The 17,878-nt window shown below is 38.6% G+C and overlaps 1 protein-coding gene across 3 annotated transcripts in view; it reads left to right on the top strand.

Moving 5' to 3' along the window:
* The window catches only part of adam12b (ADAM metallopeptidase domain 12b), a 58,700-nt gene that overhangs the window by 20,916 nt on the left and 19,906 nt on the right, over positions 1-17,878 (top strand). For 2 of the 3 annotated variants that reach the window (XM_077495276.1, XM_077495279.1), the window contains exons 4-11: positions 8,540-8,618; positions 10,379-10,455; positions 11,076-11,265; positions 11,816-11,881; positions 13,152-13,223; positions 13,365-13,534; positions 14,122-14,206; positions 15,822-15,970. In XM_077495276.1, the coding sequence (XP_077351402.1) occupies positions 8,540-8,618; positions 10,379-10,455; positions 11,076-11,265; positions 11,816-11,881; positions 13,152-13,223; positions 13,365-13,534; positions 14,122-14,206; positions 15,822-15,970 (888 nt within the window). The remainder of the gene's footprint in view (positions 1-8,539; positions 8,619-10,378; positions 10,456-11,075; positions 11,266-11,815; positions 11,882-13,151; positions 13,224-13,364; positions 13,535-14,121; positions 14,207-15,821; positions 15,971-17,878) is intronic. The other variant, XM_077495277.1, reaches the window with a different exon arrangement.

The raw sequence follows: 17,878 nt of genomic DNA, 5'->3' as shown, positions 1-17,878 counted from the left end.
TATCTTACGGGAGACGTCGCGCTGCGTCCAGGAAAGTGTTGAGAGTGGGGCTTAATGGTGCGATTTTTTTATTTTATTTTATTTTTTAAAGGAACGCTTAGTGTGCTCTGGGACAGGTTAGCTGATGGGGTGGAATGTGAGCACTCAGTCATATTAATAAGAAGTTCCAATTATTTAGTTCTGGTGCAGATTATATTTGCAAATATTCTGTAGTAACTAGAGCTGCAAACGGCGACTCCAGAGCAAGATTATAATAGTTTTGGATTTTTCATTATAGTTTTGATTTTGTTTTGTAATTTAATTAGGTTTTGGAGTGGGTTTGTTATATTGATTAGGTTTTTTGTTGTTGGTGGTGTTAAGAACAATACGAAAAACAAAGAATTTTGGTGCAGAATAACGTGTGATTGCTCTTCATCATTCACACAGTGAAGAAGTCCTGGAATCCACAATTGTGTTATGAATACCATCAATAATAATGCGGCCATAAAACTGTAATTCTCTCTTAACAAACAACCTCAGTGCTACAAGTGGAAGATATCACCGCCTGTGGCTAATTTAGCTCCACAGACGGATGATGATGATGATGACGGATGATCTGGATTCAAGTACAAAGTTTACCGCTTTTAGGTGAGCGCCTTCTCTAAACTCTTCCCTTTTAAGGTCATCTTGGGAATATGACATCATACCTTTTGTGCGTGAGAAAACATGTTTATCCCTACACCGCACTTTAACGCCGGCGGCCGGGTAATGGCTCGTTCTCGTTCCGCTCGGCTGCACATCACCTCTGTTGCAAAAAAAAAAAAGGCTTAGTAACATACACGACTTCACAGGAATTAGCCAGCGTCCAAACCCAAATGGACTTTTATTGGACACATAAAACACTGTCTTTAATCGGGTTGTTTGCGCTTGTAGCGATTAGTAACATTCGTGTGTGTCAAAAAAAATTAGAGAATAAAAGAGCTTGCTAATAGTCATAAAAAACTAAATTAGGTTTAATAATAACAACCATACGGTGGAATCGTGTTTGGAAAGTGTCAAGGGAAAAATGTTAACGCTTTCGGAGATGGGACAAGACAACAATTTGGGGATAATGAGATCCAATTGAATAAAGACCTCTTTTAAAGTGATGGAAAGACCGAAGTCTCGAGCTCACCTGCAACCCGAACAAGCATAATCCCTTTTAGAAAATGGATGGATTAATAAATCAAACTGTCACAAGTAGTGCTGTCACTATTGAATATTTTTAGAATTGACCAATCTATTGATTATTCACTTGATTAATCGACTAATCAGATTCATTTTAATTTCGCATTAAAGTGTCTTAAAAAAGCCATTTTTTTCACTGATTATTTAAAAGTGGGGATTGATGCACTATGTTACATCCGAACAGAAATCTGTGAACAATTACTGTTGATATGCTGAATTGAGAGGATTTAGACAATTTAAAATTAAAAAATGGCTCCAAACGATTAATCCATTATTAAAATAGTTGCCGATTAATTTGATAATCAATTACTTGTCGATTAATTTTGACAGTGAAAGTGTGTCAAAATGTAACACGCCTCCTTAAATTTGGCAATTTAAGGTTGTACAGTAGGTTGTATTCATCTATCATGCTTGATGTCCCCTACACACACAAAAAAATAAAATAAAACCTCGCTGCAAGCATCCCATTTTTATGAACACCCTAGTGATGGCCATATCTCTTTTTTTTTTTTTTTTTTTTTTTTTTTTTTTATGTTTCACAAAGCAACCTATAGCTCAATCTTGGATATTCAGTTGCAACATCCGGGAGGTTATACTGTCTTGGCTTTTGGCATTCCCACTCAAATCCCTTTTGAGTTTGTATTTTGTCAGTCTGAAGTCGAGCGATACACAATAGCTCACCTTCAAATGATATTGTCATCATACCGTGGGTCATTGTTCATCTCCGTTGTCTAGTGCTGAAAGAGTTTTTTTTTCTTCCCCCCCTCTTTCCTTTCCTTGGCCTTTCATTTTCCTCATGTGTCGATGTTCCTGGCCTTGGAGTGAAAAGGTTTGCACCCTAAATGTAAACTAGAAACATCTCTCATATTGTGGGGCTTCACATCTTTTGGGTTATTTTGCTGCATTTAAATCCAACGGGCCTTTGCGAGAGCCATTTTTTTTTTTTTTTTACATCATTAAGGAGCTTGTGGCAGTCATTATGTAAATAGACTGACGCCGCCAGCCAGTGTGTTTGTTTGACAACTTATATGAGCCTACTATCGATCTGATTGATCTGCTGTAGAACTCTGCCAGTGGTAATGTCAAACAGTCCCATGGTCGATTGAGTGGCTATGCGGAAATTTGGTAATGGCACAACATTCGCTCGATAGCCTAAATGAGGTTGACTTTTTTCTCTTTTTTTTTATGTATCTAGTTAATGTACTCAAATGACATTTGCCTTATTCAATCATGGCATAAACTAGCACCACTAACAAAAAAAAAACAGCATAAAATAGGCGGCATCCATTCGAACAGAGACCCTATTAGAATCACTCCGGTTATATCAGGACATCGTTCTCCATTAAAATGTTTGTACAAATAAAAAAAAAAAATGCACAATGAATGCCTGGTCCTCTCGACAGTAGTCTACGCACAAATGAAGAACGCTGACGAGAGAAGAAGAGAAGTCATGCTCTTCAGTCCTGAGGATTTTCTTCTTTCCATCCGTTTCTTTGTACACCAGAAGAAAGTGAGCAGACACCTGAGCTGTATGTAAACCAATTTGGAACGTGGCCGCATGTGGAAATAGAATTAGCGTTGTCGAACCCGCCTCTTCACGCCCTCTCTCTGCCTGTGCACTATTAGCAGCAGCAGCAGCAGTCGTAATCGTGGTCTTCTTCCATATGGCAACTACGCTATAGGAAAGCATCGGGTTGCAATGATGATGGCGGTGTGGTGGGGAAGCGATTAAAAGAAAATCACCGCAGTTAGCAGTTCGTCTTCAAAGGGAGAGTGCGCGGGGAGCCACGCTTCTTGCCAATGGTTTCACGCTCGAGGGGCTTTGCGCGGCGCTGAATTATTACACGGAGTCACATGTGCGATATGTAAATGAGGGCTGCATGCTGTACGGTTTGACGAGGTGGCAAAATTACTCACAACTGTACTTAAAGTCCCTGCAAAGTGAAAATAAAAGTGTTCTGTCTTCAGAGAAGATAGTTAACAACACTTCCAAATTAAAAATGTGTCCACTGAACAGAATATTCAATATCGAGAGGTGCTAGCTACTAGCTAGCTTGTGAGCTAACAGGCTTGTGCCTTGTCATAATAACTAACTGCCAATTGCGCCGATAATCACTAATGTGGACAAAGGTACGTAGTGGAGGACGGACGGACTCATGCCTGAGGCCAAAGTGCATCACTGTACGTCCTAAAAATCATGAAAACTGAAACGGAGGAAAAAGCTATATCTCTGCAATTGGGTACTGCGTATTTCTCATTCTATATCTGTTGTTACAAATTATTTTTAAACATGTCAAATCGATTTTGAAACCAATCTCTGAATTTTAGTAGAAGTACTGATAAATATTGTTAGCTTAATAGCTAGTCATGCAAGTCATATTTGAAGGTTTTCTGAAAACAAGAAAAAAAAATATCATTCAAACACATTGATATTTTTTTATTTCTTTGGTAACATGGAAAATGGTTAACAATATGTCTACTGGTAAAAGTAGGAGTACTGATTTAACCCCTGTACTTAAGTCAAGTCGCCTTTATTTCTAGCCTATAGCGCTTTTAAACACCCTTAGCTGTCACAAAGCGCTTTACAGAAACACAAGGTAAATTGTACAAACTCTGAAATGTATTTAAGTATAAAAGTAGAGAGTAATTTTTTTTCTCAATTAAGTACTATAAAGGGGGGGGGGGGGGGGGGAATCACATTATATCATGTTTTTTAAAGCAAGAAATAGTAGCTAGCTAGCATTTAAAACAATAGCTTTCCGATAGGTTTGCTAACGTTTTGATCCGAGTAACAGAAATGCTAAATTAGCTAATGATGACTAAAAAATAAATAAATAAAAATACACCTGAGCTGAATTTGTTTTTCAGACCAAATTAAGGATTTTTCAAATGCTAGAAGCTTGTGTTTTAGGCTGGTAGCGACAAGACAAAAACATTCACCATAAATCATGCCTGGAGCCGACAACATCAAACAATTCTCCGAAAGAAGGCCCTGGATGCGGAATATCTTGCTTGTCTGAATCTGTTGCCATCTTTGTTAATCCTCCCTGGTTCATGCTCCTTTATGTCAAAAAAAGGTAACATTTCGACAAGGTAAGAAGTTAAAAATTCAGATATTTGTTTTAAAAGGTGAGAAGTGAAAATAAAGTCATCAAGTAAAGTACACATTCCGAAAAAAGCATCTACTTCAGTACATTACTTCCTTCCAATGAGAGTTTTAAATATGTAATAAAAAATAATGTTTTGACAGTTGTAATGAATCCAATAAGTCAAATCCATGGCGACTTTTTGCGAATCCTGATGTCATTTCAGATACAACGCATCGCGCTATATGGTCATGTGACTCACAAAGGAAAGAACAGTTTTGTATGGCGTCCTGTAATGAGTTTTCTGCTGCAACCATGTCAGCATGATCCCCAGCATTGGGATTGTCCAGAAATCTCTGCTAGGCATTCGCACACTGCATTGTTGGACGTATACGCTGACCGCCAAGCAATTATGGACAAGAAATGGGGAAAGAAAAGAATATGTAAGGAGGAGATACGGGACTGTGAGATAGTAAGTTGAAAGGTCAGCAATAGAATCGCAACATTGCTGTGTTTGGAGTGTCGCTTTGGGTGACATTGACATGATATTTCTGGAGATGTTGATAAGCCTTGTGGACAAGATTCTAGTTTGCACAAACACTGACGTTTTTTTTGTTTGTTTTTTTTCCCATCATGTGAATTTTGTCCTCAACACTGTTTGCGGTCACTGAACATGTACTTTTGGGAACACACTGTCCAATTTCTGGGCTCCGGCTCCCACTGCGACCCTAAAACAGGATTAACAAGATTGTGTCCAATGGACAAAAATGCTGTTTTTATTTACTCAGATATTTATTTATTTAAAAAAAAAAAAAAAGACATTTTAGAGCAATAATTTCAATACAGTTGCAAAGACGTTCGCCAAACATTTCTTGTCAAGAAAATTTGAACATGGCAACTTTTCACGAACTCTGACGAAAAGCAAACAAACCCTCGCATGCCTTCGCCGCTCAGTGAGATGCCACTTTCAATAACCGGATTAACGAGGCCTGCTCGTTGACACGCTAATGACCAACTTTAATGTTATTTTCTCGCTCTGCTTTGCTCTTTTATTCGGTCATTTCCCCTTTTACAACCTGAGAAATGACAGTTTTATGAAACTGTTTTATGGCCAAACACCTTTTGACAATTTAGTCTGCAATTCGTCATTGTTGTTATTGCACCTTTTGCTGGCGCCTGACAAGCCAAATGGCCTCATGATTGGGAGTTATAGCGCCACCTTTTACTTCAAATAGCCCTTTTCCCGCGGACTAATGACATTCGTTTGGACATAAATCATGCGGAATATAGTTTTAGGAGGCGCTTGAGTTTATTTTGATGGATGGCTTGTGAGTTTAGACAAACAGGAGATCATTTTGAAGGAAAATAACAGTGTTTGTTTCCCTGGCTATTAAGAGCATCTCATTCATCACAATTAACCCAACGCGACCATTAGTGCATCCTTAATTAGAGCGCCGTGTCTGGAGATTCACAGCGGCCGCGCCGGATCGATGCGCGCCGGCTCCAGCAAATTACGGCAGCGCCACAAGTTGCAAAGACAAAAGTGATGAGGAAAGTAAAGTCGAGGTAGTCACTAAGCGTCACATTTATTTACAATAGAAATTAAATGGAGGGATTTGAATCAACATGGGGCTCCATCCGATCTGTTGTAGCGCTTCATTTGGGTTGCCGAGGAGCTGGAGCAGACTTTTGGGTGAGAGGTGGCCAACATGATGCTGACCATTACTAACAGGATGCTTGCAGGGAGGATGCTGGTGGGTTTTGTTTTGTTTTTCAATTTTTATTGATATTTTCCATATTAAAAGTAAAAAAAAAAAAAAAAAAAAACTTAAGTACTAGGGCTGCGATATTTAACATGCACCTAAAGAAATTACATTTTTATTATCTAATGAAAGAATTACATTTTCTTCATTGCAGCAAAATAATCAAACTCAATGTATTCTTAATTAATTGTAATTATCTCAATAATGTTCAAAAGTTGGATGGCAGTGCACATTTTCGTTAAGTACAGTGTGTTCCAACTATGTTTTGCATTTGCATTATTAGGGTTGGAACACCCATGGAACTAGGGGGCGTGAAAGCCAAATAAAAAGAGAGGGTGAGGAGGGGATTTTTTATTTTATTTTTTTTTATCAGAGTGTGCAGTACTGAGTTGTATCAGTCAGTTCCTTCCCTCTCTCCTCGCAAGTTTTGAACTGAATATCTTCTCTCTGTTTTTGTCATGTTTAATAAATGTCAAACAGGTAAACCTGACAGTTTGATTGGTGAAATTCAGATAAAATTATAAAATTCCATATCAAATTTATTGCATGTCTTTGCGATATGCATATTGCATAGGCCAATATTGATATTTTTTCGATATATTGTGCAGCCCTAGTAAGTACTATACTAGTTGCCTTTTTGATTCGAGGTATAACGATTAATCGAATACTTGACAACTAATTATCAAATTAATCGATTACTATTACTCTTTAGCTTAAAATTGTCAAAATACTCGAAATTTCAGCCTTGTAACAGTAAACAGTGTTTTATTTATCGGACATTTGCAAACATCTCCTTTTATTTTGAAAATCATCGCTCAATATTTTCGCTATTTTTTCCCCCTAACATATTGTGGACAAAACAGTCACGGAATCATAATCACTTTGTGGATGTTCTAAAATCTTAAATTTGAAAAAAATAATTATGCTACTATTTTTAAAAAGTGCTGGGGCTTTTTTTGGTTTGTTTTTTTGTAGTTTATTTAGAGAGCGTTTAAACAACCACCGCTGTTTTCTTAACATGGAACCAGGTGCATCAGATATCATACAATGAAAACAGCAGAGGCCCCAGGATTGAACCCTGTGGAACACCATACGTTCCGTTATGCATGAGAATTCATATTGCACGTATTCATCCAACCGCTTTCTTTTTCGGCTCGAACATAGTATGAAGGGATTACAATAATAAAGGAGTCAACCCCCGAGGTTCGATCGAACCCAAGTGAAAGAACCACTGGAGTCTCACCGCTTGGACACTGTGCTTGCCCTGTCAGTGGTCGGATAAACATCAACTCCAGAGCTTTTGCCAAGAAGTTGATTACAGGCAGCTTGCAGAAGATCAAAAGCGGCAGCTTTAATACACCATGTATGGTCATGCCGCTCGGATCTAAGCTGGCTTTCCCAAACATGTCGCCAACATGCTTTTTGCTCGGAATTACTGCGCACGTGCCGCTAATCCAATCTGGAGTACGACGCCGATCCTCACTTGCCCTCATGGCAACGCCGTAGTAATGCATTCGGCATAATACACCTGTTACTACAGGAGTAGCTGTTGTGAAAAGTGTTCTTAATCTACTAATTAGAAGATGTTTCTGTCATAAATGGTCAAATAAAAAGACTATTGCAAATATATTTTTTGGGAAAAAAAAAAAAGAGTTTTATATAGCAGCTTTAAAATTGTGACTGTTTTGGATTGGGTCATTAGGTCATATGTGACAGCGTTTTGAGTTATTCCAGGTACTTTTTCAAGGTTTCTCCATCACTTGTTTTCTTTGAGGCCATCTGAATCCAGCACTGCTCTCTGTTGTTACTTTGTATTTTTGTCCTGTTTTTTTCAACTTGCGTGTCTTGTCTGCTTTTGGGTCCAAATTCTGCTCCTCATGTGACAAAAATGTGAACATTTCTAGTTTTATTTTATCTGCTTGTTACCACAGTGTAAATTGTTTGTGTTTTGCATGCGACAAACGTTGAATTCTACTTCAGTCAAACGGTCTGGAGAAGGGAAAAAAATAGACTTTTGGCTGCATCCTTGCAAGCTGTTTTGGTGACAGCATGGTGGGACTCCTTCCCTCGGCTTGTCACAAACACTGTGGAAAAATCCCCGAGCTGCACATCTCATAGGATCACACTTTTTTTTTTCTTCATGCTTTGACATGGCAGTTTTGGACAAATGACTTTTTATAGTGTAACTGGCCTTGGCAAATCAACGTATTTTCGTCCTACATCATCACACGCGCTGAGATCATCCCGCCTGACATCCACGTGATGCAACGGCGCGAGTTGGCCACCGCGCTGGGTGGGGCTCCTTTATTGAGTCAAACACGCACACACGCAAAATAATTACCTCTACAGAGATTGGTGCTGTTCTAATCATGGAAGACATTCGCATGAGAGAATTCCCCCCTCCCAAATCCTCACTGAATCTTCTTTTCAACATCTAAGAATGTTGTTGTGCACATTCCTAATCCCATCCTGTCCTTCTCGCAGGGGTCTTTTCGCCAGCCATTACACGGAGACGCACTACCAGAACAATGAGCGCGTTGTCACCGCTGCGCACAACTCCACGGTACGATGCAAAATCTCACGTGTAACGCATACTGTACATGATGTCCTGTTCACAATCGAATGGGGTTGTTTTTCATCACCATAACGTGTGACCCGACGCGTGAGAGCGTGTGGCCGTAGTGGAACGCACCATTTATCCACTGGCCTACTTGTTGATAAGCTCTGGTTTTTTTTTTTTGTTTTTTTAATAATGTTTTCCAGCCAATGTTGCCATCAGGGTTTTATTATGGAATCCCCTTTTAACAGCTGACCTATTCCTAGCTACTGATTTCATTAGCTCTGCCAAGGATGCTGCTATGTTTGACCATATTTTATTTAAAGGGATACTTGACTCATTGAGCCATTTTCAGCAGTAAATAGTTAATAATTTGTCCAGTACGAATTTGATCAATTTATTATTTTTCATGTACAATTAAACAATCATGGCTCAGTTTGCTGACCAAACCCAGAAAACGTGAGCCATGATTGATCGTTACCTACTTCCTCAGCACAGGTGATGTCATCTTCAATCGCTAGCAAGTATAAAAATTTGGTTTTAAAGGTATTAATTGTACATGAGTTATCAAATTCATTCTGAACAAAATATTAACATTTTTACTGCTAAAAATGGCTCACTCAGTCATATATCCCTTTAAGACCTGCAAATGTCTGCCTGAGAAGTGAAAAAAACGTCTGTCAAAAATGTTTATAGCATATTTCATACACAAAGCGCCTCAACACCTTTTTATAAACACAACAGCTAAATGACATTCCAAGGAAAAGCAGAGAAAAGAAAAGTAGCTTACCAAAATTATTGAAAGAATTTACATTGACAACCTTTAAACAGAAGACTTTTAAAACATTTAAAAGTAAAGTTAAACAAAATAAAAGTGGGTTTGTAAAACAACAAAGACCATCCTGTGAAATTGATTTTAAAAACGTTTACATTTAATCAAAGCTATGGGGAGAAAAAGCAAAGATTTTAGCCTGGATTCAAAAGAATTGCACTCATTTTACTTCCCTTGCAAGCTTATTCAATTTACGTGCAGTGCAACATAACAGATAAATGCTGCTTCACCATGTTTGCTTTGAACTTTGGGCTCCACAAATTGACCCGAGTTTGCAGCATTTTCTTTTAACGTGGCACACATTTTACACCTATAAAAGGCCAGTAAGAATATGGATAGAAAAAGTCTACACACCCTTGCTCAAAGGTCACCTTCTTGCGATATAACAAATGAAACCAGCTTTAGGTTGCCTTTAACGAATACATAATTAAAAAAAAAGTGACTCAGGAAAATAATTGACGCACGCATACTGTAAATGATAATCTAATAACACACTACTGCGATTGGCTGGCAACCAGTTCAGGGTGTACCCCGCCTATACTCCCCGATTATTATTTAGAGAGATTATTTTATTTTATTATTTTGCTTAAAAAAGTAAATATTGTGTTTTTATTTGGCAAAGGTGGTCCAATGTAGGTCACACATAGCTGTGAGCACAGAATTCTATTTTTACGTGGCGTGTAATTAAACGCCATTGCATCACATCTGGGTGTTGAAAGGTTCTCCGAGCTGCTGCTCCACCAGCTGTGCCATGCAATGATGATATTATGCAGCATCCCCACCAAAGAACCTTGCATTCAAACGAACCACAATGCAACTGGAGGGATCTAAAGCTTGATTTAGAGTAAAGATAGTCCGCTGCTAGGTGACTTGACTGGTGTAGTTGTCCATGGCAACTGTGGTAATATTTGTGCGCATGTACTTTTTTATTTAGAAGAACTGCTACTATCACGGGGAAGTCCAGGCGCATCCTAACTCTGACGTCACACTCAGCGCCTGCTCGGGCCTCCGGTAAGAAACGTGACCAAGACTTTTTGGATTCACCGCTGCCCCTTATTTGCCTTTTTACCGTCTTATGCTAAAGGTCCGTGTTGAAAACGAAGCATTAACAGGAGAGCACATATTCGTGAAAAGTGGGATGTTTCCTTTTTCAGGTCATATAAAATTGCTAGCTCCCAATACAAGGTAAAAAATATTTCCTTGTCACTTTGTGATGTCACATCTCATTGTTTGTCCTCAGAGGTTGTCGTGGCCTAATTGGCATCTTCATGACGCTAATGATGAACCGCAGTTGAAATATTCCAGATTTGCGGCATCTGCAGAAAATTATGCACCGTCCCGCTTAATTAAACACACTTTGCCGTGATGGCCGTAAGATCGTTAAAGGCGTAATTTAATATTCTGTGCTGGGTTGGGATGTCACTTCCGAGAAGATTTTTTGCTTGGTGAAAGGGAGTACATTTCCAGATACAGTATTTGTTTGTTGCTTTTAATGTTTTTTATTGTTTTTTTTTTTTTATAGTCATCATTTCCATGTTAATTTAATTCAGTGCTTCTCAATTATTTTCTGTCCCGCCCAAAGTCGGGCAATGCTGCGCTGCTTCCATTGTTTCCACGACTTATCTTTGCAGAGGCTTCATCACGCTTGAAAACAAGTCGTTCGTCATCGAACCGGCGTCCGGCAAAGGCCCGAACGTCCACTTCATCTACCGAGCGGAGGAACTGCGTCTAACCTCGGGGGACTGCGGTCACGGCGACAACATGGCCTCCGCGGCCCCCGAGAACGACCTTAAAAGCCCCTTCCGGGCCTTCCACGCGAGGGTGAGATGACAAAGACGTACGACATCACCTTCTTGATGCAAATGTTTTGTACAAGCTGGTTTTTGGAGACGTTCCCAGAAAGTGTTGTTACCTGCAGCTTTGTTAGCCAAGTCCAAATTTGTTGGAACCCTGCGGAGACTTTTGGCCAAAGGTGTGCTTGGAGCAGGTGCAGCGGCCATATGTCAATGTGACAACAAATATTTACAAACAGGCAGTGCAAGGTAACTTGCACCTATGTTGGAAGAATGTACGACCTGCACTATAGTGGAGCCTTTACAACAACATTTTATACAATTACACACCAAATAATGCATTCAAATGCAGTGAGAATGAACCAAAATTGAGAAGGAGAATGAATATTAATAGACAGTGAAGTACATTGTTATACTGTGATTGTTTATTTTAATAGTTTTACTCTACGTGTTTGTAAATTATAAGTGTATTTTTTTTGTATTTTACAATTATTACTCATATTAATCATTATCATATTACATTATATTGTTTAGGATAATAATCTTTTTTTTTTTCTTTTTTTCTTTTTTAACCTCAGCACAAAAGAGATGCCCAGAAGACCACCAAATACGTGGAGCTGATCATCGTCGCGGACAACCGAGAGGTAAAGCCACCCGTCTGGTTTCCATTCATCTACACCACAATGAAGAGAGCAGGAAAAAGGGGAGGGTGGATGTTGGGACAAGGCGCTGTTCTATTAAGAGTGTAGCTGCAGATATAGGTCAGTGTGCAACAAGCTGCGTGCTTCGGTGCCAGCGGCTTGACAGGAAATGACTCCCCAGCGGAGCGAGCAGACAGGAAAAAGATCTACGCTGGGTTTCCTCCCGCTTCTGCTAATGTCAGCAAGCCCAAAGGAATCAAGGCCCGACCTCAAGCCCATCAACAATCGGGACCGACTAGAAGAGAGAGAGCGAGCGACGTGGACGACATCTGACCTCGGAAATGCTCTGCTGGATGAATGGACACAAATTCCCACACATTCACAACATTGTCTTCCCACAAGAATGGGAACAAGGGACCGACGATGTATTTTATTCACTTTTCACATCATCATGTGATTCTCAAGAGTTCCAATATCTTTTTGTTTTTCCTCCATTTTCTATAGGTCACAGGTGAAGGAATATGTTTCTTATATTTGTGTAATTCTTCATATTTGTCCTTAGAAGGGTGTAAACGTATTTTTATTTAATTTAATATCATTTACCATAATAATAATTTAATTTAATAATATGAAATTAGTTTCATTTCATTGTTATAATATTTATCATTTTTATTTTAACTAAGTTTATTTTAGGGAGTGAAAAGCTTTAAGTCAAAACGAGATAAATACATAAAATGTATTAGAAACATATAACCATTCATTCATTCATGCATAAGAACTCTGTCATTATGGAAATGTTATTTACATTTTATTTTATAATTAGATTTCACTATTTTTTTTATAAATGTTAATAGTTATTATTGTTAGTAATTAAAGTGCATAGCTAATACTATAACACTGGTACTAGTACTAATAATAATAATAATAATAATAGTAAAACAATATTTTCCAATATAGGAAATACTAAGTGTACAAGTTCACTTTTTTGTTTCTTTAATTATTGGATTCATTTATTTTTCTTATTACCAAAGCTGTTTTTTTTTTTTTATTTAGTTGGAAAATACATTTTGTAATGAAAAATAAATGTATTTTAAATGATTTAATTTACTTCATTTAATTAATTCAATTTAATTGGTTCAATGTCATTTATTTTTATTATATATTTTTAATTAATTAATGACACATTTTAAAAATTTGCTTCTGCTCATTGAGTTTTCATTTCCCCTAACATTGTGTTTTTATTCTTTTTTTTCTTCTTTTTTTTTCTGTCTAGTTTCAAAAACAGGGGAGTGACGTGGAAAAGGTCAAACAGAGACTTGCAGAAATTGCCAATTATGTGGACAAGGTAATGACTGCCCAGACACAACACGAGCAAATGCCGTATTAACCAAGCTGATTGTATCTTATGGCCTCCAAGATTAAAAGCTACTCCATTTGTTTTGTTTTTTTTGTTTTGTTTTCTCTCTCTTTTTCTTGTTCCGTTCAGTTCTACCGAGCGCTGAACATCCGCGTGGCCTTGGTGGGTCTGGAGGTGTGGAGCGACCACGACAAATGTCCCATCACTCAGGATCCGTTCGCCACCCTTCACGAGTTCCTCGACTGGCGCAAAGTCAAGCTGCTGCCCCACAAACCTCACGACAACGCTCAGCTCATAAGGTGGATGCTAAACAATTCACATTGCACATGGAGCTGTCAAGATGAATCGACTAAAATCGAATTAATCGGCAACCATTTTAATGATCGAGTAATCGTTTGAAGCCATTTTTTAAATTGAAAATGGTCTAAATCTCCTGATTTCAGCATATACAGCAACGCCTGTTCTTAAAGCGCTTTATAAATAGAGTTGAGTTGAGTAAGCAAAAAAAATAAGCTTCAAGATAGTTAATCCAAATGAAATTTGTCAAACTAAATACAGTATGTATTTAAAATAACCACAAAGTTTACATTTTTGGTCTGCTAGCTTGATGCTAATGCTAAATAGCATCTAGGTAGTGGTTCCTAATAACCTTTTATTGGGCAAAGGCATATATTTTATGCAAGGAAAACCTCATGGCACACTACCAAACAGTAATGGAGTTGAAGCGGCAGTAAAACGGGCCAAAATCTAAATGTCCAAATCACAGATTACGGTTCTAATCTTCCCCAATGACTTTCTAATTTACGTATGCGCCACATTTGCCTCCGAGTCGTACTCTCCCTTTTTGTAAACAATTGATGACTTAACCCGAATGTCCTTTTCGCAGCGGGGTCTACTTCCAGGGCACCACCATCGGCATGGCGCCCATCATGAGCATGTGCACGGCCGAGCAGTCCGGAGGCATCGTCATGGTGAGCCGTGGAGCTTTAGCGCCTCCTCTCCCTCCCTCTGTCGCCTTTCATAAATCCAAAGAGGTGTTGACTCTATGCCTCAAGGGCATTCGTGCACATCCTGACATCGCGCTATATGACATGATATTATTTCGTAAAAGGCCCGCAAGCCGGTCGGTGAGAAACGACCTTGCCGACCGCACGGTCGTTCAATTTGTGCTGAGGTGTTTTTACTCACACAAAAAAAAAAAAAAAAAAAAAAGAATTTACATTTTTATGATAAATGGCCGTTGCCAGCCCTCATTCTGATCACGACGTATTTTCTCCGCAAGCCTCGTGTAAAAATGAACTGCCAGCGCGGGGGCCCGGCTGTCCGCTCGCGAGGCGGCGGTGCCAGATCGCAAAGTGGTTATCTGCTCCGTGCCATTAGGCAGCGGACCAGATGGACCTGCTTGCCCTCCCCGTTAATAGATGTGTCTTCTTCGGGCGCGGCCTTCTCCAGATGTTTCTCGTCCCCGTGACTTTATTGGCGGCAGATGGCTGCCGTGAAGATTAAAAGGAGTCATCGGTGGCCAATCACGAGAGAGGAAGAACAACTCTTGGAAAAAAAAAAATACACATTAATTGGGTCAATTTTAGTGCATTGAAATGACATATTAGGGCTTTAGAATGGTGTTTACACTTTCAAGGTTTATTTCAAGGTAAGATGACAAAAGTGTCACATCTGAACTTTATTTGGGGTTAATTAGATAGCCTACACTTTGTCGCCCATTTAAAATTAGCTTGAATGTTATTCTGCCCTTGCGACGTCCCCGCTGTAGCTAGACAGATAGATAACTCGCCATGGAGATGACTCAAGAAAGGTGTAGGACCAAAATAAAAAACAATTTATCAGTATCCGCTATTTTGGTTGTTTACGTTCGCCTCAAACGCTTTCAGGTCGCAACTGGGAAAAAACAACTCTTGATATATCCGATTTCCGACCATCCTCGAATGCAGCATATTCGCTACCTCGAAGCTAATCGCTAGCTCGATGCTCACCGCTACCTTGAAGCTAATCGCTACCTCGATGCTAATCGCTACCTCGATGCTAATCGCTACATTGAAGCTAACCGCTAGCTCGATGCTAATCGCTACCTTGAAGCTAATTGCTACCTCGATGCTAATCGCTACCTCGAAGTGAATCGCTAGCTCGATGCTAATCGCAAATAAACGTTTGTAGCATCTCTTTAATGCAAACAATTAACCCCTCTAATGTATAATGGCTCCACATTTCACACAAAACATTTTCTACGTACGAGACTGGAGAACACGGAGCTGCCATCTGTTTGGGTAGCTTCTTGACATGACGCTAAACAGGAAGTGCTTAAATCAACAACATACGGTTTTCTTCTCACAATAAACATAACATTACTTTGCAAAAATAAAGCAGCTCAGTAGCCATAGAAACAAAAATAATGGCTCCTCAAGAGCCAGCACAAATGTGATTGGTCAATTCTGAACACAGCCACATCCCATTTATAAGAGGGTGTTATCGTTTTCATTTGAGTTATTATTCATTATGCTCTACTCTTACTGTACTTTTTCTTTTTCTTTTTTTTATTTATTTATTTTTTATTTTGTATCCGCACCATAGGATCACTCAGAGAACCCGTTGGGCGCGGCCGTGACGTTGGCTCACGAACTGGGCCACAATTTCGGCATGAATCACGACACGCCCGAACGCGGCTGCGGCTGCAGGATGACGGTGGACCGCGGCGGCTGCATCATGACACCTTCCACGGGGTGAGACGCCATCTTTTTTATCCTTCTCCTTCGTGCCCTCACGCGCGTAATTGGTCACCATGGCAACAAAAGCCAGCCTTGCCATTGGCTCACTGGCTATGATCCAGTCAGCTCCGAAAAGTGCTCGATCGGCAAATCGCTTTGTAATCTGCGCTCAGAAATGCCTAATATATCTCATTTAACAAGATGTATGGAGTCCGACTAGCTCATTTTCATCTGTAAACGATGCTGCAGATTCACTGCAAACTGTAATCGCTCTTATCGCCAGACAGCCACACAGCACACACACACACACACACACACCCACACACGCACACACACGAGACACACACTGTGGCCCGAGAGCAGAGACCGAAGCAGCTGCTCGAGTATTCCACCCACGTGGCCTGGGTCGAGGAGATAACAATGCAGCCGCCAGCGATGGACTCTCATGTTAGTAAACAGCAAAGCTGATAAGGCCAGTCCAGAGCGCAGCAACAGATTTTTTTGACTCCCGCGTTGGAAGTTTTGCACGGGTGGCTTTCCGCTACATTGCTAAAACCTCCTATATGCCCCTTCATATTTGGATTTTTTAGTAATTGTAGTACAACAGAACCTCAGTTTTTGTAGACCATAGTTTTTGACTGTTTTAATATATTTTTTCTTTATTTTTTTCCTTCAAATTGTTGTCACAGTTTTTGTTCATCGACTATTGATTTCTCGGAATCTGTGTAAATTGTGTATAATTTAGAGGTGCATGGAATAATCGACAACTAATTAAATAATACGTAATTATCAAATTAGTCACTAATTATTTTGAGAATCTTTTAGATATCTTGTTTAATTTAAAATTAAATAATACAATATTTTTTAAAGTAATTTATATTACATCAATTCAGCATTTAGTATGGCTTTTTTTTATTTTATTTTTTTTACATCTAACTAAATGTAGTGAGGTAAATGTCTATAAAATTTGATTTTCCCATTGTTTTTGAATGTTTTGATATATTTTTTATTTTTTATTTAAAGATTTTTTTTCCATCAAATTGTTGTCACAGTTTTTGTTCATTGATTTCTGAATGCTATTGATTTCTCGGAATCTATTTTAATTATGTATAAATTAGAGGTGCATTGAATAATCGAGAACTAATTAACTAGCGATTAGCAGTTTATTATTATTATTTATTAGTTTGATCATATTTTAGATATCTTGTTTAATTTAAAATTAAATGCTGCACACAAGCACTTTTTTAATGAGGTACTTTATATTACATCAATTTAACATTTAGTGCACTTTTTTTAACATCTATTTTGCATGTTTTTTTGTGATTTTTTTTTAAATTAGTCTGTATATAATACTGTTGTACAAATTTGGATATATACATATATTTTTTTTTTAATGTAAAAAAAAAAAAAAAAAAAAAAAAAAAAAAACCGTCTTGGGATTTTACGGTAATGCCCTCTTTTTGAATATAGCTATATATTAACTTGTCCAATTCATCAATTAGCCACCAAAATTATCAACAGATTAGTCAATTATTAAAATAATCACGAGTTGCAACCCTAGTTTCCCAAAATTCAGCCAAGCCATCAATACGGTTCTAGTACACCCTTCACTCATCTACTTTTAATTCAAACAACAGACAATAATGAGCCAACTGCCTTGTGGCACATCATTTAAAAAATGCTGCAAATACATAATTGAATCGACGATGAAAACTAATTGCCGCGGATGAACTTAGAGTACCTTTTGAGCAGGGAGCCAAAAAAGTCGTTTTTGACTTCTGTCTACTTCATCATCAGGACAAGTGGAGTCATGGCGGGCATTCGGGAGGAATGACGATATGATCCAAACGCGGCGGCATGAGTCACAGCAAATGATGAATTATTCAAACAAATCATAACTCTGTACGTTTTATTTTTCAAAGA

The sequence above is a fragment of the Festucalex cinctus genome, chromosome 14 (genome assembly GCF_051991245.1).
Source record: "Festucalex cinctus isolate MCC-2025b chromosome 14, RoL_Fcin_1.0, whole genome shotgun sequence".
NCBI classification, from domain to species: domain Eukaryota; kingdom Metazoa; phylum Chordata; class Actinopteri; order Syngnathiformes; family Syngnathidae; genus Festucalex; species Festucalex cinctus.
Note: the sequence above shows the minus strand (reverse complement) of the source record. Positions and strands in the feature narration are given on the sequence as shown.